General features: G+C 40.6%; 1 protein-coding gene across 3 annotated transcripts; it reads left to right on the top strand.

Annotated features, from left to right (window-relative positions):
* Positions 1-2904: 2904 nt before the first annotated feature.
* LOC122657982 (protein IN CHLOROPLAST ATPASE BIOGENESIS, chloroplastic-like) lies at positions 2905-21744 on the top strand. Of its 3 annotated transcripts, none has more exons than XM_043852805.1 (11): positions 2905-3163; positions 18863-18946; positions 19352-19426; positions 19523-19565; positions 19656-19713; positions 20346-20510; positions 20589-20651; positions 20744-20856; positions 20972-21053; positions 21171-21281; positions 21389-21744. In XM_043852805.1, exons 1-11 carry the CDS (start codon positions 3049-3051, stop codon positions 21527-21529), a joined length of 1050 nt encoding a protein of 349 aa, XP_043708740.1. In that variant the 5' UTR covers positions 2905-3048; the 3' UTR covers positions 21530-21744. The 3 variants fall into 3 exon arrangements, with proteins under 3 accessions (XP_043708740.1, XP_043708741.1, XP_043708742.1); XM_043852806.1 differs by having other exon boundaries at positions 2907-3163; positions 20744-20838; XM_043852807.1 differs by having other exon boundaries at positions 3034-3163; positions 18845-18946.
* The last annotated feature ends 47 nt before the right edge of the window (positions 21745-21791 follow it).

Genomic DNA, 21791 nt, shown 5'->3' with positions numbered 1-21791 from the left:
ATCATAAAAAAAAGAAGAAAATTCATGCACATGGAAATGGCGAAAATACTCTTATAGCTAACCTAGCTTACAAATGGTGGCAAACATGAAAAGGGGAGGGAAATGGATGTAGAATCTAAAGCAAAAAAGGAAAACCGATCAAAACAGTGACGAAAAGAAGCCACTGACCCTTTAACTTAGACCTAAATTGAAAAAAATAATCAAGTGAAAATGCTTAAAGAAAAAAGGCTAAAATGATGAAAATGCCGATTTAAGAAAACAGAGAAAAAGTGGTAAAAAACAATATATTGGAAAGGGAAAACAAAATCTAAGAAAAAGGTTAAAACAACGATAAAAATTATGGTAAAATCAGGGAAGAAAGCTAGGGAAAACATGGTCTAAAGGGCTTCATATGAAACCCAACCGATAATTCATGTAAATATGCACAACACCGCTGCTCCATAGAGGGCAAGAGTGACATGTGCTCAGTAGAAAAAGGATTAAAAATCAACGAAAAATTGAAATAAGGTAAAACAACATCTATAAGGAAGAAGACTCACTTCCCTACAACTATGGTGAAGGGAGGAGAGTGGTCTAAGTGGCCTAGACTCAGGTTTGAGAAGATTCAAGTCAGAAATGACGCAGCAGCACCGCAACGTACTCAAGCTCAAAAATACGTTCCAATGTGCGAGTATCCGTGTCATATGAGTGTATAATTGTCGAAATCCCCTTAAAACGTGTATGTGATCACCTATTGTAACCTTATGGTTCCCAAACAGTGCAAGGTTTGGGTTCTCAATTTTCATTTGGGTAGTATCTTCTTGCTATAAGAAAAGGGGTCAATCTTGGCCTTGGATGGAGATCATTTCTGCCCGCCAAATGAAGGTTTATAGGGTCTTTTTGGGTGTCTTTTAGGCCCTAAAAAGTTTATAGGGGGAGCTAAGGTCGTGGGTTAGGAAACAAAAATCATATTCTGAGTTCAAATTCACTAGGTCCCTGGATTTTTGCCAAAACGGCATGCAGTGAGGAAAAAACAACACCCTTTTCCTGAAAACCGGTTGTTTTGGACAGGTTGAACCTTGTCAAAAAATAGCACCAATAGGGGTTTTAGCCGGGGTCTAAGCCTATTCCAACTATGGTCTTGGTCCCTATGGTTAGTCTATGTCTGTGTAAGCGTGTCAAAACCATTTACCATTATTTAAAAAAATTAATTTGTTCATTTTTAGCCACCCATACCAACATGGGGGTGAGAACACTATCTAAGGAAAGGAAGACACTATGGGATATAACGAGGGGATCACCTCCATACTTTAGAAAGATTTAGAGTTCATCATCATCTAGGGCCACTCGGGGGCGACAAAATGGGGTGTCTACATTTGTGCTCTTATAAATGTTAACATATCTACAAACACAAAGAGTATGCACAACTTGTTAGATGTTCAAAGGATCCCATTTTGAGTTTTGAAACCATCTAAAAAGGGGAAATGACTTGTGTCAGGGTTTCTAAAAATCTGGTAGTATAATGTATAACGGTATATTTGGAAACATGTGTGGAACATCTGACAACATAATGACTTATTAGGAAAATGAGTATAAAATCCAACAACATAGCAACGTATTTAAGAATGAAAGAATAAATGTCGAAGGTCAAGCAAATTAGCAATGTTAGAGCCATCGGTCAATCGGGCAGCTCATGTAGTCTCTAAGAAGAAGAATGGGTCATCACATCATTGTCTTGGCATCCCTGTGGAACAGAGTTGGATTGGAGAAGCTGCTGCTGGTTTCGGTGATGGAGCCAATAAAGTACATGAAAAACACGGTAGCGTAACAGCGTACCGGGATAAATGAGGGGTTTCTGGAGATTTGACCAATATATATAAAAAAAGTTTACAAGTCTGGAGGTAGTGCTATTGGTCGATTGAACGATTCATCGTATTATTCCGATCAACGAAAATGAAGCGAGAGGGAGGAAGGCAGCCAACGAGTTTACAAATTTAGCCCCTTTAAATCCTTGACACATCGCCTCATAAGGGCAAAAATTGTCCCGTTACAATTTCTATTTGCAACTTTCTTGGTTACAAACAGGCGCACTTTTTTATAATTTAAATTTGTAAAAGGTGGGTCATCCCCCTTGTTCTAGAATACCCATCTCATTTTCATCATTATCCATATATCCTCAAGGTGACAAAATGGGATGGTACCCTTCCCGGCAAACAAAAGGCCAAAAGGGTTGAGCATTCCCAAGGCATTTATATGGACAAACTAATAAGTAATAACAACAGATCATACATATTTCTTTTCACGTATTTCAAAGGCATGAGCAAAACATGATTAGGAGATTCTTTCTTGTTTGCTTCGTTTGTTTGTTTATGCGTAGAAAGGTGGAAAAAGGAAATTTTCTGGTAGAATAGGATTTCCATTATTTGTATTGATGTGAGATAAAAAAAAAAATACCACCTGATCCTGTCCTTGTGCCTAGACACAAGGTCACGCGAAAATGACCACTGCATCCCCTAGAAAGACGGAAATGACTAGGGGTGTGACGATCATTTCACGTGCCCTTGTATCTGGGTAGGGGCGGCGTGCACTGTGCGACTAGGTGGCATTCTTTCTCCCAAAAAAAATTTGAAAAATAAGAAAATTTTCATTTGTAGGGCCATTGTGGAAAAAACATGTGAATTTTTTTTGTTTGACGAAAAAACAGTCAAAAAAACATGTGAAATCAGACAGGAGAGTGATAGAGTAGACTACCAACTGTCTAGGGCTCTGAACCCATGGGGATCCAGGTTCGGAACGAGCCCGGATCAGCTGCCCTGATGGGCAAACTGGTCCTGTATGCTGAAGGCCCTTCATCATATGAATGGTTGGTCTTGGTTTTACTTGGCCCAGCCACATTCCCGCTCATGGACTAATGGGCACCTTTAACTGACGCTAGACCATACGCAGTGTCTACCACAGCGAGCCAGTGGACGGAAACCCTTCTTTTCCAGTCTGCAGATATGAGTCGCACAGTGAAGGTGCGTCAATGGTTTGGTGTTTGGTGCTGTGAATTGGCGAGGGAGGAAGAAAATGAAGGTGGGCGGGGGAGTAGTGATTGGTGGTCCATGTACCACTGCACTCCCCACACTACTTGTTCGCCGCAGCAGAGCTGTTCTGGCGAGCTCTCCTACTTCCTTATCTTCGGGTAAAGTATCGATTACCATCTGTATCATCACATCTCTAAATCTCTAAACTTTTGAATGTGCAAAGCGAAAACAAACATCTTTTTGATTTCTTACGAGTTATAGATGAATATACAGCATGGATTTTGAGAGTTGCATTGATTGACTTGTTTATCATCGAAAACTTCAGAATGCAGTGACACTTCAAAACTAAAAGGAAGAAGAGGAAAAGATAAAGAATAAGGGTTGTTATACGAGTTTGTTGGAAGATTTGCTTACATTTAGCAGGTATTCGAGTCTCAGTGTAGTAGGCTGGGGCTGAATTAGAGTAATAGAAAGGAGGAGTTGGTTGAGCAAGCCAATTTATAACCAGCTACTGCGGAATTCTCATTCAGGTGTCTATAGTCTCCAAAGTGGTGACCTCCTGTATGTCTTTATTGCTTGTTTCGTTCCATCTCAATAACATGATAGAGACATATGTGACATAAATGCAACCAACATGCATTTGATGGTGGCATTTATTGTTTTATTTTATTCAATAAAAGACACTCATATTACGCCTTGTCTTATGCGTTGGTAGATGAAGGAATTCAAAGAAGAATAATGAGAAAGGGGGTGCAGGCCATGCTCGACACCAACCACATACATTGTTCAACACCTGCCGTGACCACATTCAAAGAAAAAGGGGAAGGACGAGGTGGCTACGGAACCACGTACGTGCTCCCCTCACTTTTAAATAGAGGGGAGGTAGAGGATTATAAGGCTAAGCAACAAACATCGGAAGATCTCAATGCATTAGGTGGTGTTTTTGAGTTGGGTTGGGTTGAGTTTTATTTTTAGGAATACTCTGGGTGTGTTATCTTTCTATATATGTTTTCCTTTTGGGGATTTGTGAGAGTTATATTATGAGGCCCCATATATATGACTTTGGTTACTGATCATGGGAAAAGTAAAATCTCACCCACGTTCCCCAACCCACCACACTGGGGGACTCAGTCCCACAACATTCCCTTTTCCCACCCAATGCTCTCCGTCAAACAAACGGGACCAAAGGTTTTAAAACAAGGAATCGGAGACTGAATCGATCCCTGTTAATTCTGATTGGAATTGATCCCAAGAACTCTACAATGGACCCTTAGATCTGAAACTCTATTAGGGTACTGCTAATAGGGTTTCTGGGTGTGAATGGGCAGGATTTGGGATTGGTTCCTGGCATTTATTGGTGGCTCATCTTTGACCTGCAGTGTAAGCGAAGGCCATGTATAGTGTTGTGGGTGAGGTGTGTGAATAGGCCCTCGTACAGTGTTGTGGGTGAGGTGTGTTAGTTGTAATTTTTCCTGTAATAATGAAGTGAGCTTTGTGTGATTACCCTATAGACGGATGCCACTATGCCGAACCATAAAATCCTGTGTCTTCGCATCTTTAACCTTTTCTGTGCTTATCTTGATTACATGTTTCGTGTTCGTACGTGCCGATTAGAGTGAGATGTTTTTCTGCCACAATTGGTATCAGAGTAAGGTTGAGAAACTGCTGCAAACCCGAATGGGTAAGCAAGCCAAAATCGAATCTGGAAGAGGGTTCTAATCTGAATCTGGTTTGAGTAGGTTGCGGGTAGGTATGTTGGAAGTTGATGGAGAGTGGCTGTAGGGAATGGATGATGGAGATGATGAGGATGATGATAGTTGAAGATGAAGATATATAGGTGGCAGCCTAGAGTCCCACTAGTTGCCCAACCGTCGGAGTCCCACCGAGGTCACGATCGAAGCAGTTCCACCTTGATCCCACTTGAGTCTCAGAAGCAAAATTTCTCAAAGAGAGCAATTTTTTTTTACAATTCATGGTTGCCTTTGAGAGCAGCCAGGATTTGCATTATATAGAGATGGAAATCTTGAGTATAGCACAATAACATTAAGAGAATCTTAGAATTCCAAAACCCCTTTTGAATTCCCCATACATAGATAACAATTCCTAGACATGGAAAACTAATGTAAGACTGGAATACCAGTCCCAAAAAACCCAAAAAAATTCAAACATGAACAGAATCAGAATTAGAAAATTAGGGTTTATGATCAAACCAGCCAAGTGATGGTTACTCCACTTGGATCGAGTGTAGAGAACAGTAGGGGGTAGCTTGCCTCTAAAATTGATTCAATTTTGATGGTCTGATGTAGAGATATCAAAGAGTCACCAAAATAAAAGGTCTGGAGAAACCTTCCAAACAAAGCTGTTCTGGGCTTCCAGCAGTAGCCGAGTGTCAAGCTTGGAGAATGAAGCCTGGTCTGCAACTTTGGGTCAATTCTGATGGTTAGAATTGGAAATGGGAGGATGAGAATGAAAATAGAAAGTATGGCAATTATGGAAGTTTCAGGTAGTGGGATGGGGTGGAAGTGTCAATCGATTGGAGGTAGTGGAAGGGGAAATCTGAGTTTCAAAACCCAGCAGGGTTGGTGTTGATTTGAAGCTGTTTTGGAATTAGAAGGTTGCAGCCAAAAGAGTTGCAGAGTTCAGCACAACTCCAATCGATGGATCTCCCAGCAGCAGCAATCACAGTGAGTGAGGGAAGTCTTCAGCCTTTGAATATTGTTCACCAGCAGCAACAACAACCACTTGGAGCAGCAACAACACACTCGAGTGGCTTTCTGGGCAGAGGGATGTTCATAGCAGCCTAGGTTCGATGGAGCTTCTTAGTACCTGTGTTGATCCAAGGGGAAGCAGCAGCAACTATTGCAATCACAGATCAGTGGTAGCAGCACTAAAGAAGCTCGAGCAGGGTAATGAAGGGAGGAAAAGGGAAGATAGAAGAAGGGGGTAGGAGGAATGGCTCTCTCAGCCTAGGTCTCTCACTCACTTCTATCTCAACTGTTGAAACAAGGAGGAATTCCCATACTCAATGGCTAACTTGGCCAGAAGATTCTTTTCTCAAAAATTGTGTTCCTTCATTAAGATGTGATGCCTACTAATAGCTTAGGCAAGCTTACAATAGAATAGAAACTTTCCAAAATAAAAATTACTCTAAAATAGAAACTTAGCAATATGGAAACTACTAAATCCTAACTAAAATAGAAGGTAACTACATTAAACTACTAGGCTTTATAATTCTGCCACATGCAAGGAATAAATTAGAAACTAATAAATATAGAAACTGCTTAAGTGCACCAATCCTAGCTGACTGGTCAAAGGAGAATTCTATAATTATCGTGGAGCATCTTTGACTGGTCAAGGGGGGATCCTATCACAATCGTGGGGTAAAAATAGATCCTGCTTGGCTGGCTTGAGCTGGTCCATCTCTGGCCCAAAAAGGAGCCTGGTCTTTTGTCTCTTCCTTTGACCAGAATCTACATAAAAAACTATACCCAAGATGGAAATCTTGAGTTTCAGTTATTCAATTTGTTCATCCTTATTGTGTTGATCCTGGCTGCAATCGATCTCTCACTGGTTGTTCCCTGGTTTGAGGTCGACTTTTGTATTAGAAATGTTTGAATAACAATGTTTGATGGCATCACGAGTACAATTTTTGGTGTACGACGTGTACCAGACATGCGGAAGAGTTTACTGTCTTTGGGAAAGTTCGATGAAGATGGCTTCAAAATTACACTAGAAAAGGTTCGATTGAAGATTGTCAAAGGAGCACTCATTGTGGCGAAAGGAGAATTAATAGGCGGCTTATATAGGTTGATCGGAGACACTATGGTCAAAGAAGCTATTGTCGCCAGTACTATGACAAGAGTCTACTACAATCTGGCAACACATGAGCAAGCAAGGACTACGTGTGCTTCTTGATTGTGGCCTTCTACCTAGTTTAAAGTCTTAATTTAGATTTTTGTGAGGATTTGGAAAGCTTCACAGAGCTCCCTTTACCTGTTCCATTGCTAGAAGTAAGAATGTACTTGATTTGATACATTCTGACACTTGAAAGGTAGATTTTGAGTCCTTGGGTGGTTTGTGGTACTTTACTTCTTTTATTGATGATTTATTCCAGAAAATTTTGGATTATATCCTTAAAAGGTAGAATGATGCTTTTGTTTCATTTAAGAAATTTAAAGCCTTGGTGGAAAACCAGAAAGGAACGGAAATTAAGTGTTTAAGAACTGATAATGGTGGAGAATACACCTTACAAGAATTCACAGACGTTTGCATTGAGCACGACATTCAAAGACACTACATGGTTCCGAGAACTCTACAACAAAATGGATGATTGAGCGTATGAACTGTACGCTATGGATCGTGCTAGGAGTATGTTGAGTTGTGCTGGATTGGAGTCATAGTAGTAAAACTCACGAGATCTCGACGAGTTTCTCGGTTTTAAAAGACCTTGAGACGAGATCTCATACGAAACAAAATACTACCCCATTTCGGCGAGATCTCGGGTCGAATCGAGATCTCGACCCAGCCCACTTTATATTAGTTCCAGATCTCGCGAGAGAGTCGAGATCTGGACTCTGTCTCGACTTGTCTTGATCGAGAGGGTGTTTGGGAGCTGCTGCCACTGGTTTTTCACCATTCTTCACCATTTTTGAGCTGGATTTCGTCGGAGAAGCTGCTGTGGTTCAAGATTTGTGCATGATTTGTAGTTTTTTACCTAGGCTTAGTTAATGAGTTGATTTCTTTCTCTAGGTGCTTTAATTAGACTTTTCAGTTTTCAAGATTGGGTCTTTTAAGTTTCTATGTAGAGTCCAAAACTTTGTGTTAAGTAATTAATTTTACTTGGTATTAGTTTCAAGGTAATTTAATGCTTTATTGGAGTTAGCTTCTAGGTGATTAATGCTTGAGTCCAAGAGTCATTTTTATTTTCTTTATATACTCATGTAATCCAACGATGAAAGGAAGATTTGAATAATGAATTGAATATTGGATTTCATTGGAAATCAGCTGGTGTGTTGATCACTTTCTATCCCTCCCCTCTCCCTAATCTCGTTTTTCTTTCTCTCTCCCATATTTTCTTTCCCTTATCTTCTTTTTCTTTCTCTTGAATCTACACCATCATCCATTCAACTTGCAACTTCATCTGACCTTTCATCTTCTCCATCACCTGTGGTTACCTTTTCACCCTCTTATTTCAGATCTGCTCCATTATTTTGTTCCGATCTACGTCTACGTCAGTTGGAGTCTAAGAAGACTCAAAGAACCAACCCTATCTAGGACCTTAAATAACACCTAAACTAAAGAATCTGTAGAACATAATAGAATGTATACATGACACATATGTACCCCCAACTTAAATCGGTAGATTCTTTAACACTCCTCCTCAATCTGGAACATACAAATCTCCCATGCTCAATTCGACACAATTCTTCTGGAAGGTAGGCCCAAAGAGCTGTTTAGTAAACATGCCACCGAGCTAATTAGTAGCCGAAACAAATGGAGTAACGATTAACTTCTTCATAACAGCATCTCGCATGAAGTGACAGTCGACTTCAATGTGCTTAGTCCTTTCGTGGACCACGGGATTACTGGCAATGTAGATAGCAACTTGTTTATCACAATACATAGTTTGAGGACGAGTAATAGGAAATCCCAAATCTTGAAGAAGAGAACGTAACCACATCAACTCTGTAGCACTATGAGCCATAGCTCGATATTATGCTTCAGCATTGGATCTAGCCACTGTGGTCTGCTTCTTGCTACGCCAAGTGATTAGGTTACCTCCAACAAAAGTTCAAAAACCAGTAGTTGACCTCCGGTCGCCATCTACACCAGCCCAGTCAGCATCAGAATATCCGACCAGATCAACATTCTTATGTGAACGATAAACAAGCCCCTATTCTGGAGCCACTTTTAGATACCTCAAGATCCTACAAGCTACCTCCTAGTGGATCTTTTTAGGTGATTGCATAAACTGGCTGATAATGCCAACAACAAAGGATATGTCAGGCCGAGTAACAGTTAAATAAATCAATTTTCCAACTAGTCTTCTATATCGGTGCACATCAACAAAATCTTCATCAGTAGTACCAAACTTTTGATGAGGATCCATAGGAGTGTCCATTGGTTTAGAAGCAAGCATACTAGTATCAGATAGTAGATCTAACACATACTTTCATTGTGAAAGACTGATCCCTTTCTTATGACGAAAAACTTCAATATCAAGAAAATATCTGAGATTACCTAAATCCTTTTTTTCTGAAAGTGCTGATGTAATTAATCCTTTACTGTAGTAATTCCTGAAGAATCATTCCCAGATATTATAATATCTTCAACATAAACAATCAGAACAATCACCTTCGACCCTTACCGACGGACAAACACAGAGTGATCTAAATATCATTGTGAAAAACCACAGCGAGTGACGACAAATCTAAACTTGTCAAACCAAGCACAAGCTGACTTTTTTAAACCACAAATAGCCTTCCGTAACATGCATACCCGGGAGGTTGCTCCTTATACACCTCATCAAGATCACCATAAAGAAAGACATTTTTGATGTCCAACTAATAAAGAGGCCAATCAAGATTGACAACAAGAGAGATGAGCACACACACATAATTCAACTATGCCATAGAAGAAAAAGTTTCAAAATAGTCCACAGTCCACACCATATGTCTGTGTATAGCCCTTGGCAGCAAGGTGTGCTTTGAGCCTTTCAATAGAAACATCAGGATTGTTCGTGATCGTTTGCACCCAACAAAACCGTCCAAGATTTTACCTGGAGGCAAATGTCTGATGAGATAACAAGGCTTCCATTTTTGTCTCCATCGCTACTCTCCACCCAGGTTGAGATAAAGCCTCACTATAATGCTTAAGGATGGAATGAGTATATAGGGGAAAAACAAAATTATGTAACGGAGATGGAAGATGAGAATTTGAAACATAATTGTTAATGGGGTAGGCAGACAGGGACTTCTGGGTGCAGGATCAAGTACCTTGGCGAACAGCGATTGGTAAATCAGGTGAAGGAATTTCTATAGGATCTGACGGAGGAGATGGTAAGGCAGGGACTTCAGTAAGAGCAGACTGTGTAGAGGGCAAAGTAGAAGCTGGCACTATAGTAGGCGGCATTGTCTTCTGTTGCGGGGTGTAAATTGCAAAGGATGGACGGGAGAAAGAGGCACAATTGGAAGAGGAGTACATGATTAGTAGCTTCAGGAGATGGGGCAGGAATGGACGGCGAATAAAAAGGAGTACTCTCAAAGAAAGTAATATCAGCACTAACATATTCTTGATGAGTAATAGGGTCATAATATTTGTAGCCTTTCTGGGTCCGAGAATAACCCAAGAAAATACACTTAATCGCATGTGGGGATAGTTTATCAATATTAGGTTGTAAAACATGTACAAAGCAAGAAGTGGCAGAAGAGTCAAGCATTTTAGTAAGTTGATTAACAGATAATAGACTCAAAGGCAACTGGGGTACATGTGACACAAAAGATAAGGTCAAAGAGGGAGTAGGTGATACCTTCCCATGGCTGGAACAATAGTGGATGAACCATTAGCAAGAATGACAGGAGAAGCAGAATTAAGAGAAGATAAAGATGAAAATAATTCTGACTTACCAGTCATGTGAGAGAGGCACCGGAGTCAATAATCCACTAGGTGGAAGAAGTGGTGGAAAGAAAAGCAGAAGTACATTTATAGGCTAAAGTAGCTGTAGAAGAGGAAATTGAAGTTTCAAGCTGTTGAAGACGCTTGAGAATTTGAGCATAGTCGTCTCGAGAAGGTGTAGAAGTACCCTTGAGAGGGGTAGACATACACTGCAATCGTGAAAAGGTTTCATTTAGTGAAGGTACCTTTTCCGCAGTAAGAAGATGACTCTTCAAGTCTTCAAAGATTGGTAGTCAGGGTGTAAGCGAGCCAAGAACTTAGCCACATAAAATTCAGCTTGCTGAGCCTTGAGTTGTTGCAAATCAGTGGTAAGGGGTTGGTGCATCTGAAGTTGTTCAATGATACCTGTTGAATAAGATACCAGAATACCGTGGGGGGGTATTCTGGTCTTTTACAGCTTTATTTTTTATTTTCTATGTATTCCTAGCTATGTCGGTTGTGCTAGGGTTATTTTTTACTTTTGGTTGTAATTCCTAAAACTATAAATACAAGGGTTGGCTGATCTCATCGATCAACCAAGGATTTCCTAATTTCTGTCTTTCATCATGGTATCAGAGCAGTATTCTCTGATCTAGCCTGTTTCTAGCCCCACCCCTTCCTTTGTTTTCCCTTTCTTCTCCTTCCACTCCATCCTCTCCCCCCCCCCCCTTCCCTCTCCTACTCGATCTTCTCCATTTTTTTTCTTTTTGTTTCTCTTCACACATTAGGGCAGATCTAATGAGGTGATCGTATGATCTAGATGCTGCCCTAATTCATTACCTCTTCAATTGATGATTTAATTGCTTCTACAGTTCGATAGCTGCTGCCCCTATTTCTGCGATTTTTTGGATGTTCTCTCCTATTGAAGATCAGCTCTCTCCTTGCCTTCGAAGCTGCTTTTCCTTTTGAGATCCATCACAGCAGGTTTTGGACAGCACCTATCACAGGTTTCATTCACAGATTTAAGGGATTTCTCAATATCGATCTCCTTTCAAGGTTTTTTGGAAGACCTTGACACTTGTCGATTTGGGTTCTTTTGTTCTCTGCGTGGACTGCTTTTTGGAGAGCATTCTCACCTCACTTCAAGCCACACTCGACAGTTCTTTCAAGTTTTTTGAAGACCCCTAATCCCAATCGATTATACCTTTCAGGGTTTTCTTCCAAAACCCTGCTTATCGATTTTTTGGGATTTAGGGCTGCTTGTTGCTGCCATTATATTCCAAGTTCTTTGCTGCCAAGGCTCTATCTACACCATGGGAGACTCTGAAGTTACCAAGGCTACCATTGGAGGTGATTCTCAGCCCCGGACAGAATTCCTCCCTTATGCTGCCTCCATTAAACTCGATGGCACCAATTATCTCATGTGGTCCAGGTCTCTCTCCTTGACTGTGGCTGGTAGAGGACTAAGTGGGCATCTTACTGGAACCTCTAAGCAACCTACTGAAGAAGGCCCTGCCAAGACTCGCTGGGCTGCCAATGATGCTATGGTTATGTCTTTTGTTTTGAACTCCATGCCACAGGAACTTTCCAGCCAGTACCTTCTCCTTGACACAGCCACACAGATATGGGCTGCTGCTAAGGGCACTTATGGATAGTTGGGGAATGATGCACAGGTTTATGACATCCGGAAGACACTTCATTCTACTACCCAGAAGGAGCTGTCGGTTACTAAGTACTATGCTGTCCTCAAAAGTCTGTGGCAACAATTGGACCATTATGCTCCCTTTCAGCCCACTAGAGCTGCTGATGTTATTGCCTATTCAGCCTATGTGGATAAGGCCCGTGTTTATGAATTTTTGGCTGGTCTTAATGCTGATTATGATCCCATTCGTGTGCAAGTCCTTGGTAGGGTGCCTTTCCCTACATTGGAGCAGGCCTTCTCTTATGTTCTTACTGAGGAGACACGTCGGGCTGCTATGGTGTTGGGTCCTACAGTTGAAAGATCAGCCCTACAGGCTGCTGGTTCTAAAGCTCCTCCATCTGACACTAGTGCTACTGCTGCTGCTACTACTACTGCTCCTACCAAGGAGCCTCTCAGGTGTGAACATTGCAACAAACTCTACCACACTAAGGCCTAGTGTTAGAAACTACATGGGAAGCCTGCTGATTTTGAGGTTAAACGTGGTCGTGCTAAACCTAAAAACAAAGCCAATCACACTGAAAGTGTAGCTACAGTGCCCACTGTTGACAATAGTTTCTCCCAGGAGGAGTTCCAGGCTCTCCGGCATTTGCTACAGTCTTCCACTGCATCTACTACATCTGTTCCTGCCGGTTATTCCACTCCATCAGGTTCCAACTTTGTCCGCTCAGGTATTTCTTTTGCTGGTCACTGTGCATCGGTTGTCTCCACTCCATGGATTATAGACTCCGGTGCCACTGATCACATGATAGGTTCTTCTACCCTTTTTTATACCTATTCCCCTACCTCTGGCAAAGATAAAGTTAGGGTGACTGATGGTTCCCTCTCCTCTGTGTCTGGAAAGGGGTCCATCAGTTGCTCCCTTTCACTTACCTTGTCCTCTGTTTTGCACATTCCAAACTTTACTACTAATCTTCTTTCTATTAGTAGTATTACCAAATCTTTGAATTGCAAGGTGACTTTTTTTCCTACTCATTGTGTATTTCAGGAACTGGACTCGGGGAAGACGATTGGATCGGGTAGGGTGCATGGTGGATTGTACCTTTTTGATGATGGACCGCAACAAGCTTTGCCTTCTCAGTTATGTCAGCCATCTTCCTCTTCCTCTGAACTTCACCAATGGCATTCTAGATTAGGACACCCCTCTTTAAGTACTTTATCACATTTATTTCCAGCATTGTTTAAACATTGTAATAAGGAAGAATTTTTTTGTGAGGCTTGTGTCTTGGCCAAATAGACACGATCAAATTATCCTATATCTAATAAAAGAAGTTCTTCCCTATTCCAATTGATTCATACTGATGTGTGGGGACCTAGTTGTAAGGCCTCTCTTAATGGCCAAAGGTGGGTCGTTACTTTTATTGACTGTCATTCCCGTTTCACTTGGGTATACCTCATGCATAACAAGAGTGAAGTTTTCTCTTGTTTTCAGCATTTTCGTAAGATGGTCCAGACCCAGTTTAATGCCACTCTCAAAAGTTTGAGGAGTGACAATGGGAGAGAGTATATGGAAGGTCCGTTCCAACAATACCTTGCTGCCCATGTCATTTTACATCAAACTAGCTGTGTTGACACTCCAGCCCAAAATGGTGTGGCTGAGAGAAAGAATCGCCAGCTCTTGGAGGTGGCTCGGGCACTTATGCAAACCATGTTCCCTCCTTTTATTAGGGGGATGCTGTTCTGACTGCAGCATATTTGATTAATAGGCTGCCCACTCAGGTTTTTGCCTCCAAGTCCCCTGTTGAGCTTTTACATGGCTCTTCCTTTTATGTTGTTCCCCCTAGGGTTTCTGGGTGTGTGTGTTATGCTAGGGATACTAGATCTCCTGGCAAACTTGAGCCCCGTGGTCTCCGCTGCATTTTCTTAGGTTACTCTGCTACCTAGAAAGGGTACAAGTGTTATTATCCTCCTGCCCGCCGTACCATGGTCAGTATGGATGTTATCTTCCATGAGTCCCTCTCATATTATTCGTCCCCACCTCTTCAGGGGGAGAGTGTTAGTGAAGATGTGTTGACCGTAGACCCCCCTCTTAGGCATGTATATGATGAGTCTACCCCTATTGTTCCGAGTGTGCCTACCCCTATCCTTCCCTCTACGTCAGGGGGAGATATTCCTAATTTCGTACACAGGGGAAGGTTCCTGAAATTCTTGCTCAAGGGGAGGTCACCCCAGTCCAGAGAACCATTGGTGAATTTCAGCGGAGGATTGATGCGACAGATTTGAAGGTTTTTGCAAGGAGCAGGACCAGACCTAGAGAGCTTCAATCCACTGTGACATAAGTTCCCGTCCAGTTGCCAACTTCAGATCCGGAACCTACTTCTCCACCTGGTAATACTTCTTCTTTGGATCTCCCCATTGCTGTTTGCAAAGGTGTGAGGACTTGCACTCAACACCCTTTATCTCATGTTGTTTCTTGTGATTCTCTTTCTCCATCTTTTTGTGCTTTTATTTCTTCTCTTTCTTTTGTTCGTATTCCTCAAAATTGGCAGGAAGCTCTTACAGATGGAAAGTGGAAGGCAGCAATGATGGAAGAAATGGACGCTTTGAAAAAAAATAACACATGGGAGCTTATGACTCTTCCACTAGGGAAGCGGACTGTTGGGTGCAAGTGGGTGTTTGTAGTGAAATAGAAGATGGATGGCACTGTGGATAGGTATAAGGCACGCCTTGTGGCCAAAGGATTTACTCAGACATATGGGATCGATTACCAGGGGACCTTTGCCCCTGTCGCTAAGCTAAATATTGTCCGAGTATGATTATCTTGTGCAGTTAATCTTGGATGGGACTTGCAACAGCTCGATGTGAAGAATGCTTTTCTCAATGGGGAACTCGATGAGGAAGTTTACATGGACATTCCACTAGGGTTCTCTTGTGACACCAATTGAAGCAAGGTGTGTAGATTGAAGCGTGCTTTTTATGGGTTGAAAAAGTCCCCTCGAGCATGGTTTGGCCGTTTTCACAAAGCAATGGTTTCTGTAGGCTACAAGCAGAGTAATGCAGATCACACTCTCTTTATAAAGAGGGCTGGTGAAAAGCTCACTATCTTAATAGTCTACGTTGATGATATTGTGGTTACTGGCAATGATTGTGTTGAGATCAGCAGGTTGAAGACATTTCTTGGCCAAGAGTTCGAGATTAAGGATCTAGGGAAACTAAGGTATTTTCTTGGGATTGAAGTTGCCAGATCTTCGAAAGGCATCTTTCTTTCCCAACGAAAGTATATCCTAGACCTACTGACTAAGACGGGTTTGTTAGGGTGCAATCCTTCAGATATTCCTATGGATGCCAATGTTCGTCTCAAGGAAAAGTAGGGTGACCCGGTTGATAAAGGGAGATATCAAAGACTAGTGGGAAAGTCGATTTATCTCTCTCATACTCGTCCCGACATTGCTGTTGCTGTAAGTCTTGTCAGTCAAGTTATGCATGATCCCTACATTTCACATATGGAGGCTGTTCTTCGGATTCTTCACTACTTGAAGTCAGCTCCTGGGAAAGGAATTCTCTTGTCTCCCCATGGTCACCTGCGGATAGAGGCATATACTGATGCTGATTGGGCAGGTTCACCAGACCGTAAGTCTATTTCTGGTTACTATTCTTTTGTGGGTGGCAATCTTGTCACCTGGCGTAGCAAGAAGCAGAATGTGGTGGCTCGTTCAAGTGCTGAGGCAGAGTTTCGTGCTATGGCACAAGGTATTTGTAAGCTACTCTGGTTGAAAGGTTTGCTACAAGATCTTGGAGTTCCTATTCGCCTTCCTATGATGCTGTATTGCGACAACAAGGCTGCCATTAGTATTGCACATAATCCGGTACAGCATGATCGTACAAAGCATGTTGAGGTGGATAGGCATTTCATCAAGGAAAAATTAGAAGAAGGCCTTATTTGTGTTCCTTACGTGAAGTCTACTGATCAGCTTGCTGATATGTTCACCAAGGGACTGCCTGGAAAAGTCTTTCATCTTAGTTTAGTCAAGTTGGGCGTGAGTGACATTTTTGCTCCAACTTGAGGGGGAGTGTTGAATAAGATACCAGAATACCGTGGGGGGGGGGTATTCTAGTCTTTTACAGATTTATTTTTTATTTTCTATGTATTCCTATCTATGTCGGTTGTGCTAGGGTTATTTTGACTTTTGGTTGTAATTCCTAAAACTATAAATACAAGGCTTGGCTGATCTCATCGATCAACCAAGGATTTCCTAATTTCTGTCTTTCATCAATTCCCTTATATCCATTGTAGTATTCATTGAGGGTCTTATCTTCCTGTGTAAAGGTAAACATCTTGTCATATAATTCATAGATTCAAGAAAGATTCTTCTCTTGAGAAAAACTTTCATGGAGATCATTCCAGACACCCTTGGCAGTGTAATGAAACATTACATTGGAAGCAATGGATGGTTCAACACTGTTCCATAACCATATCTTAATAGAAGAATTCTCACGCATCCAGTCTTCATATGTTGTGAGTGAGTTAGGATCCTTAGGTTCAGCAATAGGAGGGTCATCTGTAATGTACTTCATCTTTCCTGGGGCATGAATGTAGGCCTGTACAGCTTGGGCCCGCAACAAATACTTAGAAACACCATTTAATTTAATGGTTGTAATCTGAACTTGGACATTATCCGAAGGAGATTTAAGTTCTGCCATTAAAACAAGTTGCAGCGATCAAGGAAATAATGTCCAATGGATTAAAGCAGCAGATAAGTATCACAATCAGCAATCGGCAGCAACCCAGAAGTCAGCAATGTTCAGAGACTTAGGGTTCCACAATAGAAACCGAGATCACAAAGAATGGGTGATTTTTAAATCACACAATCAAGAGGGCAGAATGACCTAAAATATCAATCGAGCAACCTTCCTGGGTAGGGAATGAACTATGAAGATCCCAAAGTATTATTCTGATCAGGCGGAAGGATCAGAACTAATTGGATAATCGAGGAGAGAAAAAATTGCCCAGAAAACAGAGTATCACAGGCAAGGAGGAGAAAATTAATTGCAGAAAATCAAACCAGTAGAACTTGATAGAACCTGGACCAAGTTTCCTCTGGGTTGTCCTTAATGATCTATTAAAATATCACAACCATCAGATAGTTGGAAAGGTTGCCCTAATCAGATCTTGAAAAACCTTCAAAACTTGAAACCACAACTGGAAGTGTGCATAGGCAGAGATATCTTCAGCAAGATAACCTAATAATCAGCATTATGTAGTTGAGAATAAGCCCTAGTTTGTTTTCATTACATCATAAACTTAGGGCAATATGCAGGTAGGCAGCATAGGCTGCTGCAGCCAGTAACCGAAGTTAACCCTTGAAACACCAATAAAACCAGGAATGAAGAAGATGATCTCCTGATTTATTAGTGCTCTGATACCATGTTACAATATCAGAACTAATAAACTCGAAGAAGAAGAAGAACTAGATGGAATCAAAGACCGTGTTCTGATGTCTAAACAGAATCGAGTGAGAAGACCTCAGCCTACCTTTTCACCATATAAAGGAAAATGGAAGTACAAATCAGAGTTGGAGTCTAAGAAGTCTCAAAGAACCAACCCTATCTAGGACTCATAGACAACCTAGGACTCATAACAATTAAATAACACCTAAACTAAAGAAGCTGCAGAATATAATAGAATGTGTACATGACACATATGTACCCCCACAGAACATATGGTCATTTACCCCCTTACAACTTAAATCGGTAGATAATTTAACAATCCCCTTATTAGTCCCTAACATCCACTTTGTTGAAAGCGTTTAGCAGCCTTGTTCTTCCTTTTCGCCCCCCATATAAGTATGAAATAGTGGGGATCTGTGATGATATTCTGGGCATAAAGGCTTAAGAATTAGCTGTGTGGCTTCATTCTACAACCAGATAATCAATCTCACAAGCAGTGGTTGCAATCGAGGTTGAGCGTGGTAGAACACAATCTCATACTTTAATACTTGAGTGGTTGTTTCGGATTACCTTCGCTTATTAATATCTTAATCCCATTGTTAGTATAGTAGAATGGGTTTTGCTTAGTTTATGGACAATGAATCTGAATTTTCTAAAATCTGGGAGTGTGTGGTTAAAATGGTTTATCTTGGAAAAAGAGGCCTTTAAGGGCTTCTGAATTGATTAAGTATGATTTTCATGGATCCACTGATCTTCTTGCCTTGGTTTCTGATATTGGTTGAGATTTCAGTATCTTCTCTCAGAGCTAAAATTTAGAATAGTTCTATACTTCTATATTTATGAAATGAATTTTTTGTTTCTTGAAGGAAAGAGCACTACAATTTTATTTGCAAGAAAAGATTGTAGTTTGTTCATAGTGTCTAGCCACTTGTTCTTCACCATGATCCATGAGATTGTAAGTGGAACTTGTTTTCCAGTATCTATATGTATTTCCACTTGATGATATCTCAATTTAATTGTAAGTGGAACTTGTTTATTTTTTGTTTTCCAGTATCTATATGTATTTTTTATTTATGTGTTAATGTCTCTGAGAGATGAATTATTTTCTGAGCAGAACATGTGGCGAATTCTGATTTAATGTATTGTATGCTTTTAACAGTGTCTTAATGAAATGCAGACCATATATCATTCATCAAAGATATAGCTGCAATTCGACCTCCTGACTATCTACAATATTTGTTGAAAATGCTTCAAATAAGAGGTAGATGTTTTACAACCTCTTTTACCATCAATGTTGGTTGTTGCTGGTTCTCCCATGTATTGTGCATTTGTGTTGGGTATCTAGAAACTCATAGTGTACTAGCTTGTTATTTCCTTATGTCACATTACGTTAGCATTTTTACGTTCTAATGTCTAGTAAAATCTTAAGTCCTTACTTAGATAGGTTTTCTATTGTAAAAGTCTTGTAAGCACATCAATGCAAAGAACCTCATGTCATTTTCAGTTTGTATGGAAGGATTTCATCTGCCAAATAATATCAGGTTCATAATATGAATAGTCTTGAAGATATGAAACCCATTCCTTTGTTTTTAGTTTCTGTCTTGTTTGACCAGAATTTTTCTTTTAAATAGCTCAGTTTTGCCATGGTCTATTTGCATGGTAACAGGTGACAGAATTATCTCTCCTGGAGCTCGGCAAGGGTTGATTCCCCTTGCTATTCCACTATCAGAAAACCATTCAGGTTCAGGCAAAACACCTTTTGTCTATATAATCATCTACTGCTAATTTGGTTTGAAGTTTTTAACTGTCGCACTTGTCCATTCTTCCTTTGTTGTAGGTGCTTTAACTGCATTATTGCGGTGGCCAACAGCTCCATCTGGGTAAAAGATCCAGTTTTTAGTGATTCTTTCTTCTTTCCCCATTTTTATTTGCATCATTTATTATAAATTGATCTTCATTTGGTTACACAGGATGGAGATGCCAGTTGTGGAAGTTCGTAAGCATGGAGTATGGCTTTTAGCCAAGAATGTAATACATTAAACTGGAAGGATGCTTATTATTGCATAGATTTTATTTGTGTAACAATGTAGAGATCTAAATAGAAAATAGAGAAGACTGAAGAGAAGAGAGAAGAGAGACAAAATAATGGAGAAGAAGTACCCCAGCGATAGAATCAGTGTCTTCTATCGCTGGAGTTGAGTTTATTTATAATCCAATAAGAGAAACAGAAGTTGAGTAGGAAAGGGAAAAGAATAAATCAACTAGGACTCTAAACACTAATCCTAGTAACACCAAACTACTAATTTAGGAAACAAAACACTCCTAAACTAGGAAACATATTCTCGGTGGGACATTCTTCCAAGCCAAGAATCCTCATCACTTTAACAATTTGGTTGGATTATTGCATAGATTAAAAAGAGCATCCCAGTGCGCGAGGCTCCCACTACTGCAGGGTCTAGGAGGGGCAAATGTACGCAGCCTTACCCCCTTGAAGGGGAGAGGCTGTTTCCAAGTTTTGAACCCACAACTTGATGGTTGCAATAGTGCAACTTAACCGTTGCATAGATTTGTTATTGGACCATTGACCATGATTCCTAAGATTAAGTTATTTTACCACGTAAGACATCTTAACTTTTATCCTCTTGGACTTCCTAATGTAGGTGGACCAATATATTCATAGAATGCTGGTGGAAGAAGAGGCCAACTGCTCAGAAAGTAATGGTGAACTATTTGCTGCTTCCTCAGAGGCTGGTAAGAAACTTTACAGAAGGGGCGACTTCTCCGAATCTAAGACTGCAAATCTTGACATCTATCTTTTGAAGAAGGTATGGCAGAGACATCTAAACTTTTTTTGCATAATGACGTTGCAGGGTGAATTTTCATGTTTATTTGTTCCTTTTCAGGTTGGTCTGTTTCCTGATGTCTTAGAACGTAAGGTAATGCAGCACTTTGAGAATGGGGACCAGGTGAGAATTCCGTAGTTTGGCTGATTCCATAAAACCCCAATGTGGGTATCTTGTGGTTAACCCTGTTAATTTGTTTTACTTGTCGGTGGAAGGTTTCTGCATTGGTGACTGGGGAGTTCTATACAAAGAAGGAGCATTTTCCAGGATTTGGGCGGCCTTTTGTGTTTAATGCAGAGGTTTTACTGAAGTTCGTAGTCTTGTCTCAGTAATTTCAGAGGATGTTTGTTACTGGTTATTGTAGAAAATGAGTTTTCGCATTCTGCCAACTGATATGGATTAAATTTCCTCCTAATAAGAACCTTTTGGATGCATCCTTACAGGGTTGGGCGTAAGCTAGAAGCGAAAGATGCTGCAAGGGGGTCTTTGAAATCACCATGGTGGACGTTGGGTTGCAAATACAAGGTTTTTCCTCTTCATCAACCGTTTCGTGAACTCTTTTTTCTTTCATTCTCTACTCTAATTTTTCTGTGGTTGCTAGTTTGCTATACATGAACTAATGTTTGTGTTAATCCTGTCCAGGAAGTTGCAGAAATTGCAGGATGGGAGGATGAGCAAATTGAGTACATAAAGGAAAAAGTGTCAGAAGAGGGTAAGCTGGAAGATTTGAAAAAGGGGAAGGCACCTGCTCAGGTTGTACCGACTGTTAGTTTCATGATTTGATTGGTTTTATTGGAATCTAATACAGTTAGATATTCATCAGGTTTATTTATGGATACTTGATTTGATTCCCATTGCAGGTTGCATTGGATGAAGCCGCATTTTTGTTGGATTTGGCGTCAGTTGAGGGGACCTGGACTGACTCCGTGGAGCGAATTGCAGATTGTTATAAGGAGGCTGGACTCCATGATATTGCAAGATTGATTCTTTATAGAGATTGAGTTGATGAGAGCCTGTCATACCAGATCAAGAAATTGATCAGGAGCATTTTAAATTTTTTCCCCCCCTTCCAGTTTTGGATGTTCTTCTGTTTCAATTCTACTTCAGAAAAATGGAGAGAGATGGTCTTTTAAATTGGTCATAAAATACAAATTGACGAATAGTCTTGTTACCCCACTAGAATGGGATACAGTTTCAGATCTTTGTTGTAATTGAACGTTAGTTTCAGCAGAGTTCTGTATAGAAATCCTTGACAGATGAGTT

The sequence above is a fragment of the Telopea speciosissima genome, chromosome 4 (assembly GCF_018873765.1).
Source record: "Telopea speciosissima isolate NSW1024214 ecotype Mountain lineage chromosome 4, Tspe_v1, whole genome shotgun sequence".
Classification (NCBI taxonomy): Eukaryota; Viridiplantae; Streptophyta; class Magnoliopsida; order Proteales; family Proteaceae; genus Telopea; species Telopea speciosissima.
Note: the sequence above shows the minus strand (reverse complement) of the source record. Positions and strands in the feature narration are given on the sequence as shown.

Excerpts from the sequence above, each read along its gene's own strand:
- LOC122657982 (XM_043852805.1), top strand. The coding sequence starts at position 3,049 with ATGAAGGTGGGCGGGGGAGTAGTGATTGGTGGTCCATGTACCACTGCA. Across the intron at positions 19,427-19,522 it reads ACTATCAGAAAACCATTCAG|GTGCTTTAACTGCATTATTG; the intron begins GTTCAGGCAAAA and ends CCTTTGTTGTAG. Across the intron at positions 20,511-20,588 it reads ACATCTATCTTTTGAAGAAG|GTTGGTCTGTTTCCTGATGT; the intron begins GTATGGCAGAGA and ends GTTCCTTTTCAG.